General features: G+C 40.6%; 1 protein-coding gene across 3 annotated transcripts in view; it reads right to left on the minus strand.

The window, feature by feature from the left end:
* Window positions 1-25,797, minus strand: part of LOC134534667 (uncharacterized) — a 783,923-nt gene that overhangs the window by 147,502 nt on the left and 610,624 nt on the right. For all 3 annotated transcript variants that reach the window (XM_063373127.1, XM_063373129.1, XM_063373128.1), the window contains exon 4: window positions 22,530-22,665. In XM_063373127.1, coding sequence (XP_063229197.1) covers window positions 22,530-22,665 — 136 coding nt within the window. The remainder of the gene's footprint in view (window positions 1-22,529; window positions 22,666-25,797) is intronic.

A 25,797-nucleotide genomic window follows, 5' to 3' on the forward strand; every position in this document is an offset into this window, starting at 1 on the left:
TAGCCTGCCTACCATGCATTTGGATAGTCGCAGTTTTTTTCAGAGAGACTAACAACAGGGAAAGGCCCCTCATACGGAGGTTGCAAGCACCCTTTTTTACCATCGCAGCGAACAAAGAACTCAGAGGATGTGGCAAGATCCTTGAAAACGAATGTTCTTGGCTTATTGTGTCTTGTGCCACCAACTAGTCGGAGTTCACGAAAGTGCTGCCGAAGCTCTTGGATAAGGCCCAGGGCCTCCAGTTGTCCTGCATCAGGATGGGCGACAAGAAACTCGCCGGGTAGGCGTAGTGGTTGGCCATATACCAAATCTGCTGCAGAAGCACAGAGATCCTCGCGCCATGCTGCTCTGATGCCTAAGAGCATGGTGGATAAAATGTCCACCTAGTGCTCTGTCATATGGCAATGTATGGTGGCCTTGAGCTGTCTGTGCATTCGCTCCACCATGCAATTGGAGGCAGGATGATATGCAGTGGTCAGAAAGCAAGTAATTCCTGTCAGGTTACTGAGGTCCCTGAAAAGGCAGGACTCGAACTGGTGCCCTTGGTCGGTAGTGATTTGTAGGGGAGTTCCAAAGCATACAACCCAGTTGGCATAAAATGTTCGAGCTATGGTGATAGCATCAATGTTCTCCACTGGAACTACGTCTGGCCAGCGCGTGAAGCTGTCTATGATGGTCATACAATAACGGTAGCCTTGTGAGACAGGCAATGGTCCCACAATGTCTAAGTGGACATTGTCAAAGCGGGAGGATGGTGGAATGAAGGAGCCAACAGGGGAAGAAACATGGCGAGAAATTTTGGAGCACTGGCAGCGTAGACAGGCACGGGCCCATCTTTGACAGTCCGATTTGACAGAGGGCCATACAAATCTTTGGGTGACCAACTGTACAGATGCATTAATGCCTGGGTGAGCCAGCTGGTGTACCAAATTGAATGCATCCTGGCGAAATGGGGCTGTGACGAAGGGTCGTGCTGTTGGTGTGGAGACATCGCAGTAGATCTCTGCTGGGGAATCTGGCAAGCATATCTTCTGCAGCTGCAGGCCAGAATCTAGTTGTAGAAACCTTTGTAGTTCTTCATCCTCAGCCTGTAAGGCCGAAAGGGCTTGGTAATCGAGGGTTGCAGCGACAGCATCCACTCTAGACAGGGCATCTGCCACGATGTTATGGAACCCTGTGATATGCCTAATGTCTGTGGTGAACTGGCTAATAAAGTCAAGATGTCGGGATCTCCGAGGTGAGCACTTGTCGGGGTTTTTCTGGAAGGCATAAACGAGAGGCTTGTGGTCGGTCAAAACATAGAAATGTCTGCCTTCGACCATATGGCGAAATTGATGGATCCCTAAATAAATGGCTAGTAGCTCCCGATCATAGGCACCATATTTTTGCAGAGCAGGGTTAAATTTCTTGGAGAAAAATGCTAATGGCTGCCAGGATCCTTGCACAAGCTGTTAGAGAACTGCTCCCATTGCAAAATCTGAAGCATTTAACATTATTGCTAAGGCTGCGGACGAACTTGGATGGGCGAGCAGGGTGGCTTCAGCAAGGCTAGTTTTGCACTTCTCAAAAGCACTGTCACTGTCAGGTGTCCATGTTAACAGGGCTTTGCCTTTGACATCACCCTTTAGAAGTTCGTGAAGGGGAACCTGCAACTGGGCAGCCTTGGGAATGAAGCACCGGTAGAAGTTTAGCATTCCTGTAAACTGGCGTAGCTGCTTCACCGTAACTGGTTTTTTGTAGTGGAGTATAGCATCAACCTTCTCTGGAACGGGTGTGGTACCATCTGCTGAGGTAATATGTCCTAAGAATGTCACTTGTGGTTTGCCAAATATGCAATTGGATGGGTTAATAAGTAGCCCATACTGAGCAAGGCATCAGAAGAGTTCCTCGAGGTGCTGTCTATGTTCTAACTCATTCATGGAAGCTACCAAGATATCATCAAGGTAAGACAAACAAAATTTAAGTCATCTGAGAACTTCGTCTATGAACCTCTGAAAAGTCTGAGCAGCATTTCGAAGGCCGAAAAACATGAATGGGAATTCATAAATTCCAAAGGGTGTTGTAATGGCAGTTTTTGGAATTTCAGCTGGTGCAACTGGGATTTGGCTGTAGGCCCTCACAAGGTCAATAGTTGAGAATATTGTTTTTCTGCAAATAGTGTGAGAGAAGTCTTGTATGTGGGGAATTGGATATCTGTCTGGAATTGTGCGTGCATTGAGCAACCGATAGTCCCCACATGGCCTCCATTCCTCCCCTTTTTTGGGTACCATGTGCAGAGGTGAAGACCAGGAGCTGTCAGAAGGGCGAGTAGTGCCCAGTTTGAGCATTGATTCAAACTCCCTGTTTGCAATCGTGAGTTTGTCTAGTGCCAAACGACATGGTTTGCTGAACACAGGGTGCCCAGCTGTAGAGCGGATATGGTGTACTGCAGAATGTTGGACAAGATGTAGGGTACCAGTTGGGTGGGTAATACATACATACTTTTGGAGGAGTTCGAGGTAGTGAGATGATTGAGGCAGAGTCCTGACACTACTGATGCTACTTGTTGCCTTTTGGCAGACAGAGGCAAGAGATGTGGTACTGTCTACTAGGCACTGATTCCGAATGTCTACCAACAGGCCATAATGGTGGAGGAAATCAGCACCGATGATTGGTTTGGTAACATAGGCCACCACAAAATGCCAGACCAAATCACGCCTGAGTCCTAAGTTTAAAGTTAGGGTAAGGAAGCCATAATACGAAATATTTTAGCCATTGGCTGCGAACAAGACATAATTAGACTTGGGTCGCCTTCCAGGCAGTCTAGCGCAAGGAAAAACACAAATATCAGCACCTGTGTCAACCAAAAACTGTACCTCTGTGCCCTTGTCCAAGATGAAGAGACAGCTGCCTGAAGTCGGGGTTGGATCACTGGCCACCATCAGCGAATCCTCTGCATGTTTCCCGAGCTGTATTCGCAGGGCTTAACACACTTTTGTGCCCAATCGCCAAAACAACGATGGTACCAGCAGATCCCCTGCACACTCCTGCTGCAGGAGCGTTGCTGGCGTGATGTAGATGGGGAGCGGTCGCGGCGACTGTTGTGCTGGCCAAGAGGAGTAGGGGATGCTACAGCTGCGATCTCCAATCGCAGTGTCGTGGCCATCTCTCCTATTTTGGCAGTCATGAGGATTGACATTATCTCGAACATGGATTCCAATGAGGCTGCTTCTGCCATCTGTGGTCTCGGTTTTGTATCCGCGATGGCATCTGCAAGCTCGGCTTATGAGTCTAACAAAGAATTTGTCTCTGTCGCCAAGATCGCTTGCATTGGTGGTGGTAAACCACCCAGCCACAATGACTTGAGAAGGTCATCTGGAACGACTGTTCCTGCCAAACTGCGGAAGTGCCCTAGAAACTGCGAAGGCCTTCGGTCACCGACTTCCTCGTGCTCCAGTAGTTGTTTCGTCTTCCGTTCCTGTGAAGCACTTAACCTCTTTATAAGTTCTGATTTGAGTTGGCCATAATTGTCCTCAGTCGGGGGATGGAAAAGTATATCGCGCACTTCGGTCGCGTATTTACAGTCCAAATTACCTGTCACATAGTTGAACTTGGTTTCGTCGGATTTGACACCTGCTAGGGTAAACTAGTTTTCCACTTGAACGAACCACATTTCCGGGTCCGGAGCCCAGAAGGGTGGAATGTGTACTGCAACACGCTCAATGGAGACGGTTGATGATGGGGGTTCATCCATAACTGCGGAAGTGTTATAGAGTGATAATGACACACAAAAAAAAATCGAGGTGCGATTATGTGCTGGAGCACGATGCAACTGCCTGGACTGTGTCGCCGAACATCCACATCACTCCTACTTGCGTGTCACAACGAGTCTCGGAAGTCCGAAGTATGTGCTGGAAGTGTCACAGAACTCGTTAATTTCCTCTACTTCCGCGGCAGTGCGGATGACGAGCGGCGCGGGTGATGTGCGACGCGGATAACGTGTGGCGCGGATAACGTGCGGCGCGGACGAATTGCGGTGCGGGTGATGTGCGACGCGGATGACGTGCGACGCGGACGACTTGCGGCGCGGGTGATGTGCGACACGGATGACGTGCGACGCGGACGACTTGCGGCGCGGGTGATGTGCGTCGCGGATGACCTGCATCGCGGATGACGTGCGTCGCGGATGACATGCAACGTGGATGACGTGCAACGCGGATGACGTACGCCGCGAGCGATGTGCCTTGCGGGCGACGTGCGACACGCCTAACGTGCGGTGCGACAGGCGGTTTATATTACGCAAAACATGAACATCGCATGACACTTATTTCGGAACGCATACTAGCCTTGCCCCTATCACGTCGGGGTCACCACTGTAGCCGTAAGGCTACTGATTTTTTGTGAGGGACAGGTAGGCAATACTTGAATAAACAATAGGTTTACTGTTGCACACTATTTATTTGCACTGTCGAGCGTGCAAACAAATTTACATATTTCTACAGTGCACAACTGCCTACTCGTGCTAAGAGGCAGACTGGAACTGTATCTTCTTTCCTCCTCGCCAGCCTGCTAGCCAGCGCGAAGGAGGAGTGCTAATCCCCTTGGCATCCAGGCCAACGGGACTCCTGGAGGGTGCACGCTGCCTTCTGGCCAAGGGGTGTACAAACACCGAGGGGACAGCCGGTGCTGTTAGCCGCATGGTTGGCGTAGCGCAGTAGATGTCTTCGCGATGTACCGCGACAGTCAAGATACCTGTCTATATTTCCTCATCGACTTACTACTGGCTAGTTGGCTAGAGAACTAAGCTGCTTTTAGGACTTTGCAACATAGCTTATTGATTAAACGTACTTTGAACTTAAAATCATTTCTTTGTATCGGTGGAGGAAGGATTTGTCAGATTTTTTTTTTAATTTGGCTTTCTCCACGTTTTAACCGAGGAATCCATGATCTAATAGCTTTTTTAAAAAAAAAAAAAATTTGTTAAAATTTTGTTTAATTTTTTTATAATTTTTATCTTCATTTACAATAAAATCTAATAATAATTATAGTTTTTCCAAATGACAGCCGTAACGAAAATTGCACCTGTGTTTTAAAATAACATTTTTTATTTTTTTTATGAATTAAAATTTTTTTCCCGATTTTCTAGTATAAAAAATACAGATTTTCAAGATGGTGGTCTTAACGAAATTTTTACATTCTAGAATACAATATAGTGGCTGGAACGAAATTTTGCAACGAGGACTTCATACACTCCCAAGATGGCGGGTGTAACGAAATGTACATTGTTCAAGAATCGAAGATGTCGACCGTAAGGATATGTACAACAGTGTTTTTAAAAAAAAATATTAAAATTTTAATAATGATAAATGTTAATGATTTTAAAAGTTTTTCCCGAATTTGTGGTATAAAAATACGTATTTTCAAGATGGCGGCCGTAACGATATTTGCAACGTTGATGTCATAATAAAAAATTTCAGTCATGACATCCTAATTGACAAGGTCATGACCTTGGGGGCTTACAGCCGCTTGTCGCTGGGGAATTTAAGCCACTTTGGGGAATTTTTGATGACTAAAACGGGAGATTTTCTCTCAAAATGAAATTTTTCCCTCGAAGTAGAGAAAGTATTAATTTTTCAAACATTTAGAGATCTTTGGCGTAATTATTTTTCTCAAAAAACTGAAAATTTTTGCGGATTTTGGGTAATTTTGTACAAAACTTTGGCAAATTTTGAAGGTCTCGAACAATGTCAAAGGTCAAGGTCATCCAAAATGCCCACCGTGACGTAAAATCCTAGATGGTGGAAGCCAGGACATAAATTTAAATACTAATGCATTACAATTTTTCCTCTGTTAAATGAAAATTACAAAATATTTGGTGTCAGATATTTCGACGAAAATCTAAATGCAAAGGCGCTTTTGTAAAAAAATGTACTTAAAGAAGCCCATTGGTTATAGTAATATAATAAAAAATAGCCAAAATGACCTGTGAAACCGAGCCTTGATTAGAAACATAACCGTGTAACATATAACTTGACAATTCACTCTAAAGCTTATGTGTCAAGGGTTTTGGTTTTGCATTTCGGAGTTCATAGGTTCGAATTTCAATCCAGCAATTTTCATCTCTTTTTTCCAATACACAAGAAAAAAAAAAAAATTTTTATTTTTTTTTTCAAAATAAGTAAAGGCTGATATTTTTTATTCATTTCTTATCAACGGAAGTGACGCTCTATGATTTTCGTTTCACTCAATGTAAAACTAAACTGCTAACGCTGATTCACGCATAGACTCCTGTGTGCTCATCGGCTCCAAAGGAGAAGGAAAACGGGGCACAGGAAGGCATGTGGGGTACATCATCCGTCCCTCAGAGATCGGAGAAGTGGTCACTTGGACAAATGGTCGTTTGACGTAAAGGCGCTCAAAGAGATGGGTACTCGGAGAAGTGGTTATCGGAAAAATGGTATACACTAAAATTTGTATTTTTTTTTCTCGTGCCTCTAGCTATATACCTGTAGAAGAAGCTCTTGCCCCAAACTTAAAATTCTACTAGTTCTCTTTATAGTATCCCTTTTACTTTGATGAATGTAAGAAATATTTTGAGGAGCGCCCCAGAATAATTTTTTTATTACATTTTATAGCAACTTTTACATGTTGACAGTTCAAGTGCAGTTGCTGGGTATTTTCAAGATAACATTTTATGAATTTTACCCTGGGAGTTCTTATATTATAACATTTTAATCAGAAATAAATCACTCTTTACCCCATAGATTACTTATGTAATGTTATTGGTTGTTTTTATCTTTTGCAATATGAGTACCTAATTTATTTTAGTTTTAGTTTTTTTATTTTTTTATTAATTTATTTTTATTTTTAAATATTTTTTCCTGTAATTTTATGATATCAAGGAAAACATGTGGTGGTTTTCTCCGAGTACTTCTGATTAATCTGGTCAATATTATGATGGTTTTCTCCGTGTGCTCCTGATTATTCTTGCCAATATTATGATGGTTTTCTCCGTGTGCTCCTGATTATTAATGTCAATATTTTGATGGTTTTTCCCGTGTTCTTGCAATCATTCCTGTGGTTTCTTCAAGTGTTTCTGGCTATTCTGAGGAACCGCTCTCTGCATGGATTTTTTTTGTCTAATGAGACATGTCATTTTAATTGGAGTTACTTTTAATTCGATAATTTCTGCTACTAAATCAAAACTTGCAATATTTTTATCAGGTGGAATTGACAAGTATCATTACTCAGTCAAGTTAATATTACGCCATGAGACATCTGTGGAGCACCAACATGCAAGACGAACTTCCTTTTCCTTGGAGTCTAGCGAACCCATCCTTCTTTTGCGATCGTTAGTGAGCATCCCGCATCCCGCATAAAAGAACTAAATATTATTTACCTGCAAGCAACATGTGGCGACATCTGTTGTTGAAAAGCAGAACTACATGCATAAAGTACTTTTGCATGAGATATATTAATTCTCGCTGTTGAAATATAAAAAAAAATTATATTTAAGTATTGGATCTAATTTAAAACACTCAATTGGTATCTAACATTAGTATCAGTAACTAATATGAATTCCGATTTGGGATCTGTCGCTGTATCAAAAGAACATAGGTGTAAGTTTTGCAACAAAGAGTTTATCTTGAGAAAGAATAAAAGACAACACGAGATAAATTACTGTGTTAAAAATCCACTGCGCAATATGATAAGTTGTGTTCGATGTAGCAAGTCGTTTACGCGGAGAGAGAGCCTAAAAAGACATGGCAGAACTTGTAGCGCCAAGCCTGCGTACAATCTAAAGGACAACGATGAATCTACTAGCCTAAGGAAGAGTGATCTGCATTACGACAATAATTTTCTTGGCTCTTCCGATCTCGACAAAGAACATAAATTGAAGGAGGTTGATGATTTACGGAAGAATGAAGACAATGGAAGAATCCTTAACGTGAAAAGTGAGAATATATTCCAGCCGAATTCAAGTAGATCTTTCCTACTTTGTAAAAATGATGGACTCCTAAAAAGGAAGCATGAAGACGATGAAGAAACTTCAACATCATCAACATCGAATTATTACGGTAAATTGGGTGAAGACGATTCCTTCTACGGTGATTGTTATAGTGACTCTGAGGCTGTTGACAAAGACATAGACTATGATGAAGCACCTAAAGCTGCCAAGATCGAAGAATGTGGCGGTGTCCTGAGACGGAAACGGTGGAAACGACGTGATATATTAAATAAATCTGATCAAGCTTGTGATGATCACCGTCTCAAACATGAAAGTTACCCTGAGGTTGGTGGTAAAACGGAAGACACCAGAGATCATAATATTTATTATAAAGGTGCAAGGAAGATGGTGGTAGAAGAGAATGATTACACATCATGGAAAGATCCAAACATATTGGTTGACCGGCTAAGACTTCTACATGGTTCGCTTTGTGCAGGAAACTATTCGTGCATCAAAGAAATATCCTTCATACTCAAGGAACTGAGGGAAGTTGGCTACATACAATAAAGGCTTGTTTTACTTGCATTTGTATAATGTAAATAAATAAAATAAATAAATTAAATTATAAGAATTTAATGTTTTTATTTTTTGTATTCTGATTTCTAACTAAGACTTAGATCTCGTAAATTTTGTTTCCTTTTTGCCTTTTTTTTTTGTTGATGGAGCTTCCAAATGTGCTTCCTTATTCGATGGAGCTTCCAAAATGTGCTGCCTTTATGATAGTGCAAACAAAATGTGCTGCCTTTTCGTTGTCGGTGCTTCCAAATGTGCTGTCTTTTCGTTGTCGGTGCTACCAAATGTGCTGCCTTTTCGTTTTCAGTGCTTCCAAATGTGCTGCCTTTTCGTTGTCGGTGCTTCCAAATTTACTGCCTTTTCGTAGTCGGTGCTTCCGAATGTGCTGCCTTTTCGATGGCGGTGCTTCCAAATGTGCTGCCTTATCGAAGATGGTGCTTCCAAAAGTGCTGCCTTTTCGTTGTCGGTGCTTCCAAATGTGCTGCCTTTTCGTAGTCGGTGCTTCCAAATGTGCTGCCTTTTCGTTGTCGGTGTTTCCAAATGTGCTGCCTTTCGTAGTCGGTGCTTCCAAATGTGCTGCCTTTTCGTTGTCGGTGCTGCCAAATGTGCTGCCTTTTCGTAGTCGGTGCTTCCAAATGTGCTGCCTTTTCGTTGTCGGTGGTTCCAAATGTGCTGCCTTTTCGTAGTTGGTGCTTCCAAATGTGTTGCCTTTTCGTTGTCGGTGCTGTCAAATGTGCTGCCTTTTCGTAGTCGGTGCTTCCAAAGTGCTGCCTTTTCGTTGTCGGTGCTGTCAAATGTGCTGCCTTTTCGTAGTCGGTGCTTCCAAATGTGCTGTCTTTTCGTTGTCGGTGCTTCCAAATGTGCTGCCTTTTGGTAGTCGGTGCTTCCAAATGTGCTGCCTTTTCGATGACGGTGCTTCCTATTGTTTTTCCTTTTTTTAAGGTGCTTCCAAATGTGCTTCCTTTTTTGTTGATGGTGCTTCTATTTTTTAATGTTGTTTTGACTCTAGTATTTTAGTAAATTGTTCTTGATTTGACTAGCGTATTATTCAAACCGGTTAATGTATATAAACGAGTCCTAGACAGCAGGACGCTTAGTTTGTTACTGCCGTTGACAGTGTACGGATCACCTAGTTTGTTTCTTTTGGTGCATAAGTCGCGTAATTGCCTGTTCTTGAGACTTCGATGGCATCTTTACCGACTTTAACGTCGTTCTCGATGGAGGATGTACCATCGACTACGGGAACAATGACGTCGGTGCCGACGATGTTGGAGCAGATCCCGTTGGCAACGCCTCTGACAACACTGGAGGAGACTTCGATATGTGCTGTTCCACCATCAGCTGAAGTTTCATCAGCATTGAATACTTCAATAAATGAATAGCGTACTACGCATCAGTGCAAATACTGTGGTGCATCATTTACTATCACCTCAAATGCTCGCAGACATGAAAGAAGCGGTTGTTCTAATAATGTTTAAATAATACAATTTCAGTGTAATAAGTGCAATAAACTAATTTCACGTCTCGATAGCTTACATCATCATTATAAAAAATGCTCTGAGATGTATAATGAACATGGTTATTGATTTGACTCATGTGTTGTACCGGCTAATGAGACTATATATAAGTGCTATGAACTTCAGTCCGTCTCTGGCTGTGGTGATGAACGGATCGGATTGACATTTAAAGTCATGTAAAAAGGCTTAGTCCGTACAATAAGAAGACTGTTTGAATCGAGGAATCCAAAAGGCTTTGGTAATTTGTCAGTGTTTTTTTTGTACTTTTAGTAGTGTATTGAATTTATGTAATAAATTTTTTTTAAAAGAACTTGTGGTGTTTTTATTTTCTCAAACCTAACACTTTTTTAGTATTTTTTTTAAATTAAAGTTGTTTTGTATCGGCCAGGGATCTAACCAAGGACCGTAGTCGATCCACTCAATCATTATATGGATTAAAAATTTATTTAATGAATTTTGGATTTTTTCCCGCTTTTCTAGCATTAAAATTACGAATTTCCAATATGGTAGTCTTGACATCTGATAGGATGATGGTAGTAGAGGATTTAAAGTCTCTTTACGAAAGTTTAACGTGGTTTATTGAAATTATTATTTTTTCATAAAATTAAACATTATTGCATCGATCGGGTATCGAACCAAGGACCGTAGTCCATCCAATCAATCAGTATATAGATAACAAATTTATTTAATGAATTTTGGAACTTTTCCCGAATTTCTAGCTAAATAATTACGGATTTTCAAGATGGCGACCAAATTTCAAGATGGCGGGTGTCACAGTAATAAATTATTACTGCACTCTAGCGGATAAGAACTAAACTAACATGGCGTCAGCGCACTCTCGCCGACGATACATTGATGATGGCTTCTAGCATCAAAGACAAGATGGCGGACATGCCGTCATACTAGGTGACGATATATATGGTAAAAAGTGGTGGGAGTCAGTCTGCCTGCGTCCACTGTGAGGGTTGGATTTATCGCCATTTTTAATTTTTTTGCCCTCACCAGGTTCGAACCGAGGACTCCGAGCTCCGTGTCATAAATGTAATTTTTATAAATAATTGATTAAAATTTTGATATTTAAATTTTTTATAAATTTTAATTTTTTTCCGTTAAAATCGGATATTAAATAAAGATTTTAAAGATGGCGGCCGTAACGGAAATTGCAATGGTGACGACATCATCCAATATGGCAGAAAACACAATGCCGGAATGTTCGAGAAAACAAAATGACGTCATCCAAAATGGGTGATCCAAGATGGCGGATCCAAAATGGCCGCCGGTGACAAGGTCATGGTCAAAGGTCAAGGTCACATCCATCCAAGATGGTCGCCGTGACGTCACAATCCAATATGACGTCAGAGGCTTATCGGAGGCTGTAGACAAGGATGCTTAAGCCTCTTTTAGGAATTTGGGTTCTTTCTAGGGCAAAACGACTTTTGAGGATTTTCGAAATCCTAATTTTTGGATTGTGGAATTTTTTTGCGATTTTTTGGCGGAATTTTTTTCCACATAAATGTAAATTTTGGCGAATTTTGTGGAATTTTGGGCAATTATTGCCCAATTTTGGCAAATTTTGAGGGTCAAAGGTCAAGGTCAAACTTGTCCCGTTACACTGTGTACCGTTACGTTGTGTCCCGTTACACTATGTCCCGTTACGCTGCATCCAAGATGGTCGCCGTGATGTCACAATGTAAACAATCTTCAATCCTCAGCCAGAAGCCGTGTTTCAGTAGCCCCTATTATATACTACTGACAACCACATGAAATGTTATCAAACAAGAAAGAAAAAATAGTGTCAAGAAGAGTAAGTGGACTATTTGTACTACACTTGGGAAATGTTCTAGACAAGTCAAACTGGGTTCACAAATTAAAAAAAAAAAGAGGGCATAGCAGCTTAACACGCGACTTTTCACTTGACCAGCGCGAATTCATATAAGAATCGGATACTTATGCTTTGATTTTGGTTAAATTTCGTGATCAACCCATTTATATATTAGTAATTTAAGTACTATCTGGTTATTATTCCACTATAGCTAACCAGCAGCCTATTGACACAGTAATTAAATATAAAAATTAATTTGATAATGATAAAGATAATGTAAAAATTTAATTGAGCAATTGCTATCTTTGCTATAAATATTACTGTCTTTTAGCAGTTACATTTAAAGTAGGTTACTTTTTGCAAATAATTGACATGATTTATTTTTAAAGCAGTAACTACCTGAACAATAATTGTAGCCAGCAATTACGATGGATAATTATAATGAGTTCTAGATTTTGCAAATTGGTACCCTTCATAAGATTATTCGCCATGCGTCCGTAACATAAGTAAAATATATATTTATTTCCCTTGTAGGCGCAAGCCCTCTCTCTCGCGAACACAACCTATATGTGCGTTATTTTTAATCAGTGGTTTTGAAAACATGGCGGTCAAATCTGGCGCACGCAACCCATGGTAAAGGACCGGACGAATTCGCGTTTACATAAAAAAAAGTTTCAAATAGTGTAACTTGACTACGGAAAAAAACACTAAAAGTATTGAAACAAGGCAGGTGCTGTTGGATATCATCGTCTTATTGAATCAAATAAGTCATTTAATATGTTAGATATTCCTATTAATACAGTTCTATTAAAATCCTCTGTCACTTCCACAATTGTAGCAATTGGAACTGTGCGCGCCGCATCGGCCTCCGGCACTCCGCCCCTCCTCCTTCTTCCTTCCTTCCCGCCCCTCCTAATGGTTCTATGTCTACGCGTTAATCCCCCCCCCCCCCTAGTGGATTGGCGCATGCGCGCGCTGCGGCGCGATGTTATAAAAGCAGTTGCAAATTGGTCAGGAGCCTCTTTCTTTCTTGATTTTTGTCAGACTCGGTTGTCAGCGTTGTAATCCACGAGCATGTAGTCGATTAGGTTCACTTAGAACTACGTGTGTGTGCGACCTCAGGGGAAAAATGTAAGTTGGTTTGAGTTGTCTGTGAGGCGGTGGCCCTTGCCTTAATGTAGAGTCATATATTTGTAAATTGGTTTGTCTAAATTCCCTTTCGGCCGTCACCTTAAAAATTATTCTGTTTGGATTAATGTTTTAACGTAACTTAACTGGAAACTAGGTATTTTTATTTTTAACTATCTTCCCCTGAGACGTCGTCGCACGTATGTGACCTTTTCTTAATAATGTAATGCTTTTCCGTAATTGTAACTGCACCTTGCAGCAGTTTGTAAAAGTAAATAAGTTAGAATTGTAATGCATACTTGGCACTGCTTTTAACTCGCGTTAACGGCGCGTTGTATAATGGGGACGCTTATACGGTGTAGCCGGCTTACCCTTGAAGCCCGTTTTGTCTAGAATCAATGTTTTCGATTATTGTATTTAACCTTGCCTAAATTTGTTTTGACTTAACTTCATCAGAAACCTTATGTTATGATTTGTTGTTTGAATAAAATGTCTGTGTACCTGGTACCTTATACCTTGCTTACCTAAACTGCTCCATTCACGTAAACCCCAGTCTTTGCCAGGTTCTGACCATCCATCCCAATGCTCCAAAGCTAGACAAGCTTTACAACTGCGCAACTCTGCTCAGGACTGTGTGTGCTTACGTGTTTCTGTTTTATTTTCATGAACCATGGGGACTCCGGCTACCGGGTGGATTTACCGTTTGCGGAGAGACGACCTCATCTAGGTTTTGACGGAGGAAGCCGTTCCTTTCGAGGAGGACGCAAATGTGGCGACCCTTCGTGGATTGCTCGTCAGGCACGTGCGCGGCGCCTGGGAGTCGTCAGACGAGGTACCGTCTCGGCAAGTCCCCACCCGGCTAATCCAGTTGAGAATAATTCCAGATTTAATGAAAATATTTTTTTTTCTAATTTGAAACTTCTCCCACGTCTTGATAATTGTGAACCGCGTGCGGTTCTTGATTTTCTGAGTGCCGCGGCACGTTTAGCTGGTTTAAAGTTAGTCAGTGAGTTGGAGTTTTTGAAAGCTCGCCTGAGCCTGTGTGGGCCGGCATTTTTGCCACTGCTCACTGACGTCATAAATCAGAATCAGACATTCGCACAGTTCAAGACGTCTGTGCTACAGTTTGCCTGTCCGTCTCGTGTGCTAGAAACGTGTAAACGTGAACTTGTATTCAGGTTTCAGAGGCCTGATGAGCCCCTGTTGCAATTCATTAATTCTGTTGCGGCCTATGCTGAGGTACTGGAGTTGAACCTCCCTGAGGCGGAATTAACGCAAACTATTGTTAGCAACGTGTCTCTGCTAGTGTTATAGCATAGCGCCATGCTTAGCTGTTCCTCCTGTCTGAGTGCTCTCCGTAAGTGGAGCGCAGAAGTGGAAAATCGATTGCTAGCTGTCAAAAAATATCACGACGATTTTTACTCCAAGCCTACTCCAGGCAGTTTTGTTCCTGTTTCTAATTCTAATTCTCATTCTAATTCTAAATTCAATTCTCGTAATGTTCAGTTTACGTCTCAAGTCAACACCGTACCCGCTCGCGCGGTGCGCGCATCGCGGCCCGTTGAGTGCGCGGCTAGTGTAAGTGATCCCTCTGTCGGGGCGAGTTTCGCCACCGGCAGACGTTATGAGTCGGCTAAAGCGCCCGGCCAGTCCTCCAACCGTCCCAGGTGTGCCACGCGGTGTCTGAGTGCACGCAGCCCGCTGTGAGCCGTGAGCAGCGAAAATGCTTTTGTTGCAAGCGCACTGGGCATTATAGAAATCAATTTCCGGGAAACGGGCCTTGACCGGGCGTGCGAGTGGTCGCCACGGTCGTCGCTTGAGGAAAGCCGCTCATTACTCGTACAATAATTTTGTACACGTTCATCTGTTTGGAAATAATATTCCGGCCTTAATTGATTCCGGTGCTACCCGTTCCTTGATTAGTTCCGAATTGTTCGATGCATGTTGCATCAAACATCCGCATTTGTTAAGCCGTGTTGTACCGGCTCTGACGTGAAAATTTGTGTAGCCAACGGCGTAATTGTTATGTCAGACGTAGAAGTTGAAATGCACATTAAGATCGCGGGTTTCTCTTGGAACTGGCACTTCAATGTTGTTCCCGGGTTATTCCACCCGCTTATTCTAGGTTTAGATTTTCTGGGAAAGACGCGATGTTTGTTAGACGTCGCTAACCAGGAACTGGTTTTTGGTTTTCATCCTGCACGTAAAATTAAAATTATTCATCATGACGCCGCTCCTATCGTCATGTTGTGCGCCGACAAGTCTGACGTCATTAGTAGGGACGCGGTCATTGCTGACGTCATGAACAGGTATTTTGACGTAATTACCAACCGGATAGGCAGGTGTGACGTCATGCACTATAAACTTTATTTAAAGGACACGACTCCTGTTAGGGCTAAAGGACATAAAATTTCTCCTCCCAAATTGCAAAAGTTGAAAAACTTTATCGATCGACTCCTAGAAGCAGGAGTTATTGCTCCGTCTGTTTCCGATTTCAGTTCGCCTTCCTTTTTAGTTCCTAAAAAGGAAGCGGGGGAATTCCGGCTGGTACACAATTACAAGGACCTGAATGACAAAATTAAGGAGGACAGCTACGAGTTGCCGACCGTAGAGAGCGCCCTTCAACATTTAGGGAATGCTGCAATATTTTCCGTCATTGATTTAAATGCTAGTTTCCACCATTGTTTGTTGCATCCAGATTGTCGCAAATATACTGCATTTTCTACCCCGTGGGGGCAATTTCAATTTAATCGTGTGCCTATGGGTGTGTCTTTTCGTAGCTAGGCTATGAGCCGAGTGCTAGATCACATTCTAAGCGACTTAAAATTTAAATCAGTCTTCAATTAAATTGACAATATTATCGTCTACAGTGATAACTTGGAACAGCACAAGCAACATTTGTGTCAGGTGTTTGATCGTCTCAGAGCCGCTTACATGACAGTTAATCCCGACAAAATTAATCTGGGAAAAGATTACGTAAAATTTTTAGGTAACATTATTTCGCATGGAAACTCATAATGGATCCCGATAAAGTTTCCCCCATCGCAAACTTTCCCCCTCCTAGGAATGTCAGAGGAGTTTAGAGATTTCTCGGCATGACGGGATGTTATTCTAGTTTCATTCCCGATTACGCCGCAGTATGTGGTCCGCTTGATAATTTACGTAAAAAGAATGTTGTTTTTGAGTGGGGCGACGCTCAACGGAAGGCCTTTGACAGTCTTAAGGCCCTGATCTCTTCTCCCCCTGTCTAGGTTCTGCCTGATTTTCAACGCAGGTTCGCCCTCCAGTTAGATGCGTCAAGCATCGCGGTAGGTGCGGTATTGGGGCATATTGAAAACGATAGGTTGCGACCTATTGCCTATGCCAGTAGAACACTTACTGACGGGGAACGACGTCTGGGTACCTATGAAAAGGAAGCCTTAGCATGTCTGTTTCGCGTCGAGAAATTCGCGTCATATCTCGATTGTCACGAGTTCGATCTTTTTACGGACAATCAAGCGCTCAGTTGGCTGTTTAACCATCCGAATCAGCTCAGTAAACTAGGGCGCTGGGTGTTAAGACTGTCCCGCTTCAAATTCAAACTGCATCATATTAAGGGTATTGAAAACGTTGTGGCAGATGCGCTTTCGCGAATGTTTTCGCCCGATGAATTTGCGACTCGTGTTTCGTCTGCGGATGAAACACAGCCGATTTGTGCAGCTGTTTGCAAAGTATTTCCGGAATCATTTCTTAGTATTCGTCAGTGTCAACCGGAGAATTCGTTGTGTGTTCAAATCCGGAAGGATTTGAGTGCCGGTAAAGCCGTGCCATATGTTGAGGAACAGGGTGTTGTTTACTATACCGGGACAACTGGTAGGCAAAGGAAGGCTGTTGTTCCTGTATCCCTCCGCACTATGGTTCTGAAATATTTTCACGATTCCTTATTGGGTGCACATTTGGGCATCGACAAAACGTTCCGTCGAATTAGTGCACATTTAGCTTGGCCTGAATGGCGAGCTTATGTACAAAAACACGTGCGAACTTGTCGAGATTGTCAAGTCTCGAATCCACCGCAGTGTGCCAAAGTCGGCTTGTATTGTGCTGATTCTCCAGTTGCCCCCTGGCATGTGCTTCACATGGACAATTTTGGTCCCTTAACACGTTCTAAAAAAGGTAACAATTGTATTTTGGTTATTCTGGACATTTTTTCGAAATTTGTGTTGCTAATACCCTTAAAGAACATGAAAGCTAATAGCATTGTTAAAGCCTTACGAGATCAGGTGTGGAAATTTTTTGGTGCTCCTGCCATGATCACGTGTGATAACGCACGTTACTTCCGCTCTGTACTGTTCAAAGACATATGATTTCAATGGGCCATTAAGCCTATTTACAGTAGTCCTTACTGTCCCCAGGGAAACCAATCCGAGCGAGTTAATAAAGTGCTTAAGAGTATTCTTACTGATTTCTACAGGGATGATCAATCGCTATGGGACAGCGACCTGGATTTTTTTAACATAGCGCTTAATTCAGCTGTGCATTCCGCTACACGATTCCCTCCTTCAATTCCGTTTCTAGGAAGGGAGCTGACCCACCCTCTCCTTAACCTGTGGGGACTGCCACCCCTGGAGGCTGCCTCAGATGACGAGTCACTGGAGGCCGTGCTGGATAGTGTGGCTTGCAATCTCACGAAGGCTCGTCAAGCAGTGGCTAGTTCATATAACGCTTCCCGGAGCCCTCATGATTTTTCTGTTGGACAGTTGGTCCTAGTGAAGAATTTTGTGCTACCTATTTTAGCTGAAAATATTAATATTAAATTAATCCCCCCTTACCTGGGACATTTTGTAATTAATAGGTTTCTTAGTGAGAATACTGTGTTGATGCATATTACGTCTGGTTCTAAAAAATTTAGAAATGCTCATGTCTCGCAGTTAAAAAAGTTTAATACTTAATTAGAGGGTTTGCTGTTGTTCTGGCGTGCGCGTCTAGATTTGTGTTCTTTTTTTCAGTTTGGTTTGCTTATCGTTCCTCCCCCCTCCTTCCTCGTCGCGAATGCCGTGCCCACAAGAGGATCTGTGCAGCTACGGACCTGAGGCTCCTCCGCCTGCCCGCTCCGTCATGGTCACTGGTGCCCGCCCGCTATTTGCTGCGCCTACGAGGCCACCCGCCTCTTTCACTGTCTGAGTCCGTGGATGCGTCCATGCTACTCCGTCATTCGGAGTTCAGCATCAGCATGCTGCTGTGCGGCTCTTCCCTGGCTCGCCCTGAGGCGCCTACTTGAGTCGCCGCGGTTGATGAATGCTGTCCTTCGGTGAGCGAGCGGCCGGCTGCTTTGCTGTGTTGGTGTGCCGGCGTGCTGGCGTGAGATTCCGTTCCGCCAGTCGTGAGCTGTGATGCATGCCGCATGCGAGCCTGCACGATGCACGCAAAGGCATCTGGAAGCCCTCGTCCCCTGTGAGCATGCAACCCGCTCGACATGGGTGCGAGGTGAAGAGTCGACCTTGCCAGGCGCCATCGGCGTCAGCTGCTATGGGGACGCCTGCGGCGGTTACGTCCGGAATTGCGTCTGTCTGTCGACGTACGAGCTTTGGAGCTCGTTGCTACAAATTGTAACCAAAAATGAACTTTCCTGGGACGTCCCTCAAGATCAAGAAAAGTCTTCAGCGCTGAAGATGCTCCTATTGGTCTTTGTATTTGACCTATGCAATCCTTCAAGACTCTTTGGCCAATTATACGGTGTGTAAACTTTGTATGTTAATAACATTAGACTGACAGTTAAATTTGTGTTCGTCAGTTAAACAGTAACTTTGTTTTGGAAGATGGAGAAGGCAGCGGGTACCGTGGTTTAAGGGCAGGGGAGTTGTAGCGATTTGAACTGTGCGCGCCGCATCGGCCTCCGGCACTCCGCTCCCCTCCTCCTTCTTCCTCCCTTCCCTCCCCTCCCCTCCTAATGGTTCTATGTCTACGCGTTAATCCCCCCCCCCCCTAGTGGATTGGCGCATGCGCGCGCTGCAGCGCGATGTTATAAAAGCAGTTGCAAATTGGTCAGGAGCCTCTTTCTTTCTTGATTTGTGTCAGACTCGGTTGTCAGCGTTGTAATCCACGAGTATGTAGTCGATTAGGTTCACTTAGAACTACGTGTGTGTGCGACCTCAGGGGAAAAATGTAAGTTGGTTTGAGTTGTCTGTGAGGTGGTGGCCCTTGCCTTAATGTAGAGTCATATATTTGTAAATTGGTTTGTCTAAATTCCCTTTCGGCCGTCACCTTAAAAATTATTCTGTTTGTATTAATGTTTTAACGTAACTTAACTGGAAACAAGGTATTTTTATTTTTAACTATCTTCCCCTGAGACGTCGTCGCACGTATGTGACCTTTTCTTAATAATGTAATGCTTTTCCGTAATTGTAACTGCACCTTGCAGCAGTTTGTTAAAGTAAATAAGTTAGAATTGTAATGCATACTTGGCACTGCTTTTAACTCGCGTTAACGGCCCGTTGTATAATGGGAACGCTTACACTGTGTAGCCGGCTTACCCTTGAAGCCCGTTTTGTCTAGAATCATTGTTTTTGATTTTTGTATTTAACCTTGCCTAAATTTGTATTGACTTAACTTCATCAGAAACCTTATGTTATGATTTGTTGTTTGAATAAAATGTCTGTGTACCTTGTACCTTTTACCTTGCTTACCTAAACTGCTCCATTCACGTAAACCCCAGTCTTTGCCAGGTTCTGGCCATCCATCCCAATGCTCCAACGCTAGACAAGCTTTACACAATAATAACATTACAATTCAATACAAATGCCGTAGTCGTGCGTTGTCAACTACAAAAAGCAAGCATTTTAATTTGATATACAAAAAATCATTTTAGTTTATATACAATAATGGTAAATTAATTAAAAATGTTATATCAAACTGATAGAAAATTTTAAGTATAGAAGATTGATCTTACTTAATAAGACTGTAATAGTAATCAACACCTAAATCGTTTCTTACCTTTTGGTGTTTTTCCCGTAGTCGGGTTACAGTTTTGAAAAAAAAATATATTTCTATAGTTGACAACGCACGACGACGGCATTCAAATTGAATTATAATGTTATTAATGTGGAAGTAACAGAGGATTTCAATAGAACTAAACAAATAAGAATATCTAACATATCAAATGACTTGTTTTAATCTATAAGACGATTATATTAAACAGCACCTACCTTATTTCTTAACATTTAGTGTGTTTTCTTTTCGTAGTCAGGTTAGAGTTTTTAAAATTATTTTATTTTAATATTTTCCGTTTTAACCTGTAATGCGACGACAAAAAATATGTGATATAACAGTGCGATTAATACATAATTAATAATTAAATATTCTAGACCAGGACATTCATGATAAAAAAAATTCTCAGTATACGGAATAGGATAAAGTAAACCGCTTTCTTTATCCGCGCGTACCGGTAATGCTGCGAGATATCACATAGGCGAAATTAATATCAGTATTTGTGAAATTTGAACTTTGATGTAAAAGTGAAAGTTTGTAAGAAAATAAGAGGATGAGAGGGGTGTGTGTGTGAGTGTAGTGTATATAAGATGTATGTAATCTTGCTATACATAATTTAATTTTTTCAATATACTCTACTATATATTAACAGGTGAATATATGCATTACAAAAAAAAATAAGAATGGAATGAAATCGGTTAAAATCGGGGTTTACAAGGTAAAATTCACTCCTCCTATTGGTGAAGTCAGTTAACATGTAGCCTTTGTTACGTAGGCCATAATAACGAATCGATTTACACCTTATTAATCGAAATCAGATGAATAGTTAAGGCGCTACGGAGGAACATACGTAAATACAAACATGCATGCATACATGGACTGCTAAAATCATAACCCTTCCTTTTGGCTTCGCCGTAGTCGGGTAAAAAGGAATCTACATTCATATGTATATTTGGAAAAATCTCACTCGTTCACTGGCTGCCGACTGGTGAGACGTCTCAACTCGGTAGCCTGTGATTTGGAAAATATTTTGTCAAGGGATTCTCATTGGCCAGAAATATTCTCTACTAACTGTGTGCTAATAGCGGAAACAAATTGGAGGTATACAAACTTTGGTGTTTATCGTACCTCAAAATGAATACGTGAATTTTTCTGGTCCATGTTTATTTTCCATGTTATTGTTCAGGGCCGTATATTTTTAATGAAAATAATTGGAGACTAGATGAAAGTTAAAACACTGTATAGTCTCTGTATTTCGTGATTGTTCGAATATCTATTCGGTGCAGGTACTGCCAGCTCACCAATCGCAATAGTTGAGCGTATAAGCAAATGCGTCCTATAATGGTACGGTCAGAAATAAGGGAATGGCTTATCTTGCACACGTTCGCCAATTACAACCAAGACATTGCTGGAACGGGTCTACTTTATTGCACAGAAAACAGAAAGCATATTTGTGTACTCATACGTAAGATTACTTTTGGAAACCAGTTGCCAATAAATAATTTTGTAATACTATAAGTAAAATGCTGTATATTTCTTCAAGAAATTGCAATGAATGTTTTTGCATACATGAACAGTACTGAATATTTCTTGTCGTGCTTACGAAAACTGGCACATGTTTGTAATTTTAGTTGATTGTTTATACCAATGAAATGAAAATCAAATAATAAGCGATTTTTTTTTATTCTGCAAATTTATTAGCGCAAGTATTACTGGAAACTATTTAGGAAACGGTTTACAAATAACATAAACTAAGATAGGGTCTGGGAAATCACAAAGCATAAATGCCAGGTTAAGTATCCGAACTCAATAATAGTGCCAATATTAATTTTATCGATACTGTTGCTTTCATGTTAATGTAACAAATTCCCAAATTTCTGTAATTTTAAATTATAAATACAGTTATATTAAAAAAAATTGATGTGTTACATTTAAGCTCATGGTATTCGGCATTTGGTAGGAGTCATTTCGTGAATGGAACGGAAATCGCGTGGTACGGAAATGTGTAACAACCACGGTACTGCAATCTGTGGCAAATGGCGTGAACGAAATTTCACAAAGCCAACTGCAAACTTTTTAGTATTCATAGTTCAATGAAGTTTAACCAGATGGACAGTATTTTAATAGAGTTCCTTGTCGAAAATCAGGTAAAAAAAGCAGTATTTTTGAAAGTTTTTTTTTCTTTTATCGGAAACATTTATTTACATAGATTAAAAATTGTCTCTGATAATAAAATTATTTAATTGTTGACGTAGCTATTCCTGCTTCAAATTCTAGCGGTGGGTGCGGAAACTACGGGTGATTAGCGTCCAGAAATGTAGTTAAAAACTGAATTTGCGTATATTTATCAGGTTTGGCATGGTTTAAAAGAATTCCGGGTTAATTTTTGCGTCCGATTTTCGTATAATAAGTGTACTTGCAGAAATAGAACACAAGAATTGGGTTGTTGCCGATGTTAGATGTTACACATTTTGGGCGAATACTGAACAAACTTGCTCACATAAATTTTTATAGGTTGCGATCTAATGGGCGTTCATATTTTTTTAAATTTTTTATATTCGCTAAAGGACACTGTCCTGAGAGGTGAAGCTACACTTACACACAACCTCCATGTGGGCTTCCTTCTGCGCCGAAGCGAAGGACGGCGCCTCGGCCGACACCTCGCAGCGGTACGTGCCGCTCGACTGGAGCGTCAGCGAGCGCAGCGCCACCCGCTTGTCGTCCGACAGCGTGTGCTGCAATAAAAGGAACACGCTTGCATTCTCCTCGTTCCCCATGCTGCGGAGAAGAACACATACCACGCGCGTCTGAAGTGAAAAATGCGTTAAAAAAATACAATTATTTAATACATTCAATAGTATCTAATAATAATTTAATGGGTTTATGACAGATAAAATATTTTACCTAATCTTATTGAAAATGTCTACACGAATCTGCCACAATTAAAATGCTATCAGCGGATCCAACGGCAAAGTACAGAGATTTTAAAGTATGCAAAAGTATTAGAAAGTATGTTTACGGTAAAAAAAAATATTGGAAAAGTATGCGAAGTCATGCGCTACTGCTGCTATCTGTAACCGGTTGCAAGGGTGTTTCAATTAATAAAATTTTTTTTAACCCTGCGCTATCGAGCAGTATTCGTTACATATGTACGTTAAATCGGCTGACATATCATTTCCGTTACCCTGTGATTCTGATACTACTCTACTGAATGTAAAGAAGGTTTCACTTGAAAAAATATAATAACTACATATACAAAGGTTTAGTAATTTGATTTTTTTGTCCAGTTTTCTTTTATTAAAAAATAGTACATTTGGTGTAAATTTACATAAATGTTTCTAAAAATCACAATTTTCCTACAAGCTTCGTTAAAAAATTGAAGATTGTTTATTACAATAACTAAGTGAGAAATTACACACATGGGCGTATAAATAACATTACACATACATAAAGTGTTAAATTAATTAGTAGCCTATTTTCATTATTAAACACCGTACTTGCAGATAAAAACATACGTCATTGTAAATGGGCAAAATAGTTATCAAAATTAATTGACTACTACAACTAACAGTAAAAGATATAAAGTTTTTCTTTACTTTGTACCCTGACAAAAACCCTTTAACTAGCATTAGGTAACAAGCATAGTATAATGATAAATTCAGAATTGGTTAGGGTTCACAATGATCAAGTGGTTAAGACGGTGGACTAACAAACTAATGTTCGTGAATTCTATAACCCTAAAGAACTCCCGTCACGAAACAGGTCTTGGGAGTGCGCATAACACAAACGATGTCTTCCGCCAGTCAGCTGCTTAGAGTACTGAAGGTGGGACAAAATTAAAAAAAAAAATTACAATATGCTCCTTTTACTTGTTCCAGCTATCTTTCAAAAATTTATCATTGTCCCGTACCTGAGGGTGGGGGTTGAGGGGCTGCCAAACAAAAATGTCATATTTTTCATACCTGCCTCAGAATGACATCCTATGGAATCTCACGCGTCATTGCGACCAAAATTTTTTGGATGCCTAGCACTCCACAACAATTTATTTTCTTCGTATAGAGCAACCAACTCCGAAGCAGTCTCCTCATTACAGGGAGTGTTAACAATACTCTAAACGAATGCAAGAAAGAAGTGAAATTCAATAACCAAGGTTCTGCTCGAGTGCACGTCCAGACTCGTCATAACCCCAGCCTGTAATTTTCTTTGATGTGACGGAGGAACATCGACAATTGGTGAGACGCTGCGTCATCCATGTCACAGTGACTATTTCGCGACGAGGTGGCTGACCCCCATCTGAACGGACGCGACAAACGCGCGTCGGGGTTACGTCACTCATGTGTGGACACGGCTTAATATAACGTGTCACACAGAAAATAATTTTCTGTACTTTTACAAAAAAATTAATTTGGAAAACAGTTGCTAAGAAACAGTTTTAAATACTTCAAGAAAGATATTGCATATTTCTGCAACACAGGGCAATGGTTATTTTTACATATATGAGAATTATTTTTTTTCGAAATTTGGTGCATAATTTTATATTTTAGTTGAGTTTTAATTTAAACATTATTTTTTATTAAAGCATTGGAAACATTCAATAATAATAACAATCGAACATTCAATAATTGAACTTTTTTTTTACTGGAAAGTTATTCAAGAAAGGTTTGGATATAACTTTAACTATTGAAGGTACTGGGACAACACAGCGCCTAATGCCCGGTTAATAATTTGAACCCAGTATTACTGCGATAACTATTTTGAAGTGTAACAGTTTTCCTCATGTAAAACTACAGATTAAAAAAAAATACCTGCATGTTTGCATGAATAATTCTTTTCCATTTACGAAAAAAATACAGTTTTTTTATGTACATCTATTATAATACTTGCAACACAACGTTACACACTTTTTTTACACTATGTTCTTTGAAAGATTCTTGCAATGCATCAGAATAATTTAACATATTAAAAATAACAAGTAAAAATTAAATTTAATTAAAAAATCCCAGGCACGTATTGCAAAGACGAATGCATAAACACGCGGAGAACAAGCCGATACCAGATAAATTCAACCCGCTGTGTTCGCCTGAGCTGTCATCATGCTTTTTACATGGAATCCTCTTTTTTGTCAAAGCGTGTAACGTTTTACATCAGCTGGTAACGGATTTATTTTCCGTGTGTTTATATATTCAATTTGGAGGTCTATTTCCAGGTTTTTTTTTAACAACCAGTTTTAACCGAGAATTACTTATGTCATAAAATAATGTTAAATTAACACTTTAAAGTGGTAAAGAAGAAAAAGTAAAGTGATATTATAGTATAAACTTTTATAAAGATAAGGCATTCAAAATAATAAAATCAATATCTCATAAAAATTAACCGTAATATTAATACAATTTTATATGTATAAGCTAAAACTGATTTTTATTCCGAAAGGCTGTTACTGTCAATAACAAATATCTGATTAGTTAATGGTGAAGCTGGGAAGAATAATACAAAAAAAAACACTTTCCAGCACAATAAAGATGATTTTGGGTTTTATACTTGGGAAGTTCGGAATTATTAAAATTTCTTTAATACGGTACTACGATATTCGCATTATTATTTGAAAACAAACTATCATATAAAAAAGAAATATATCACTGACTCTTTAATTGATTTGTGGATAGTTAAATTTTGAATGGTGATGACCCACCACGTCTCTGCAATGATGCGATTTAATAATTTGGCGTCACTTATATTTAATAAGTATTTTAAGTAACAAGTTATCGTAGTATGTAATCTGATAAAAAATAAATACCTACTAAACAATATCACGATATAAAGCACGTTTTGATAATTTGCATGTGTTTTGGTAAACGCAAATTTTGAGT

Source organism: Bacillus rossius, chromosome 8 (assembly GCF_032445375.1).
Source record: "Bacillus rossius redtenbacheri isolate Brsri chromosome 8, Brsri_v3, whole genome shotgun sequence".
NCBI lineage: Eukaryota > Metazoa > Arthropoda > Insecta > Phasmatodea > Bacillidae > Bacillus > Bacillus rossius.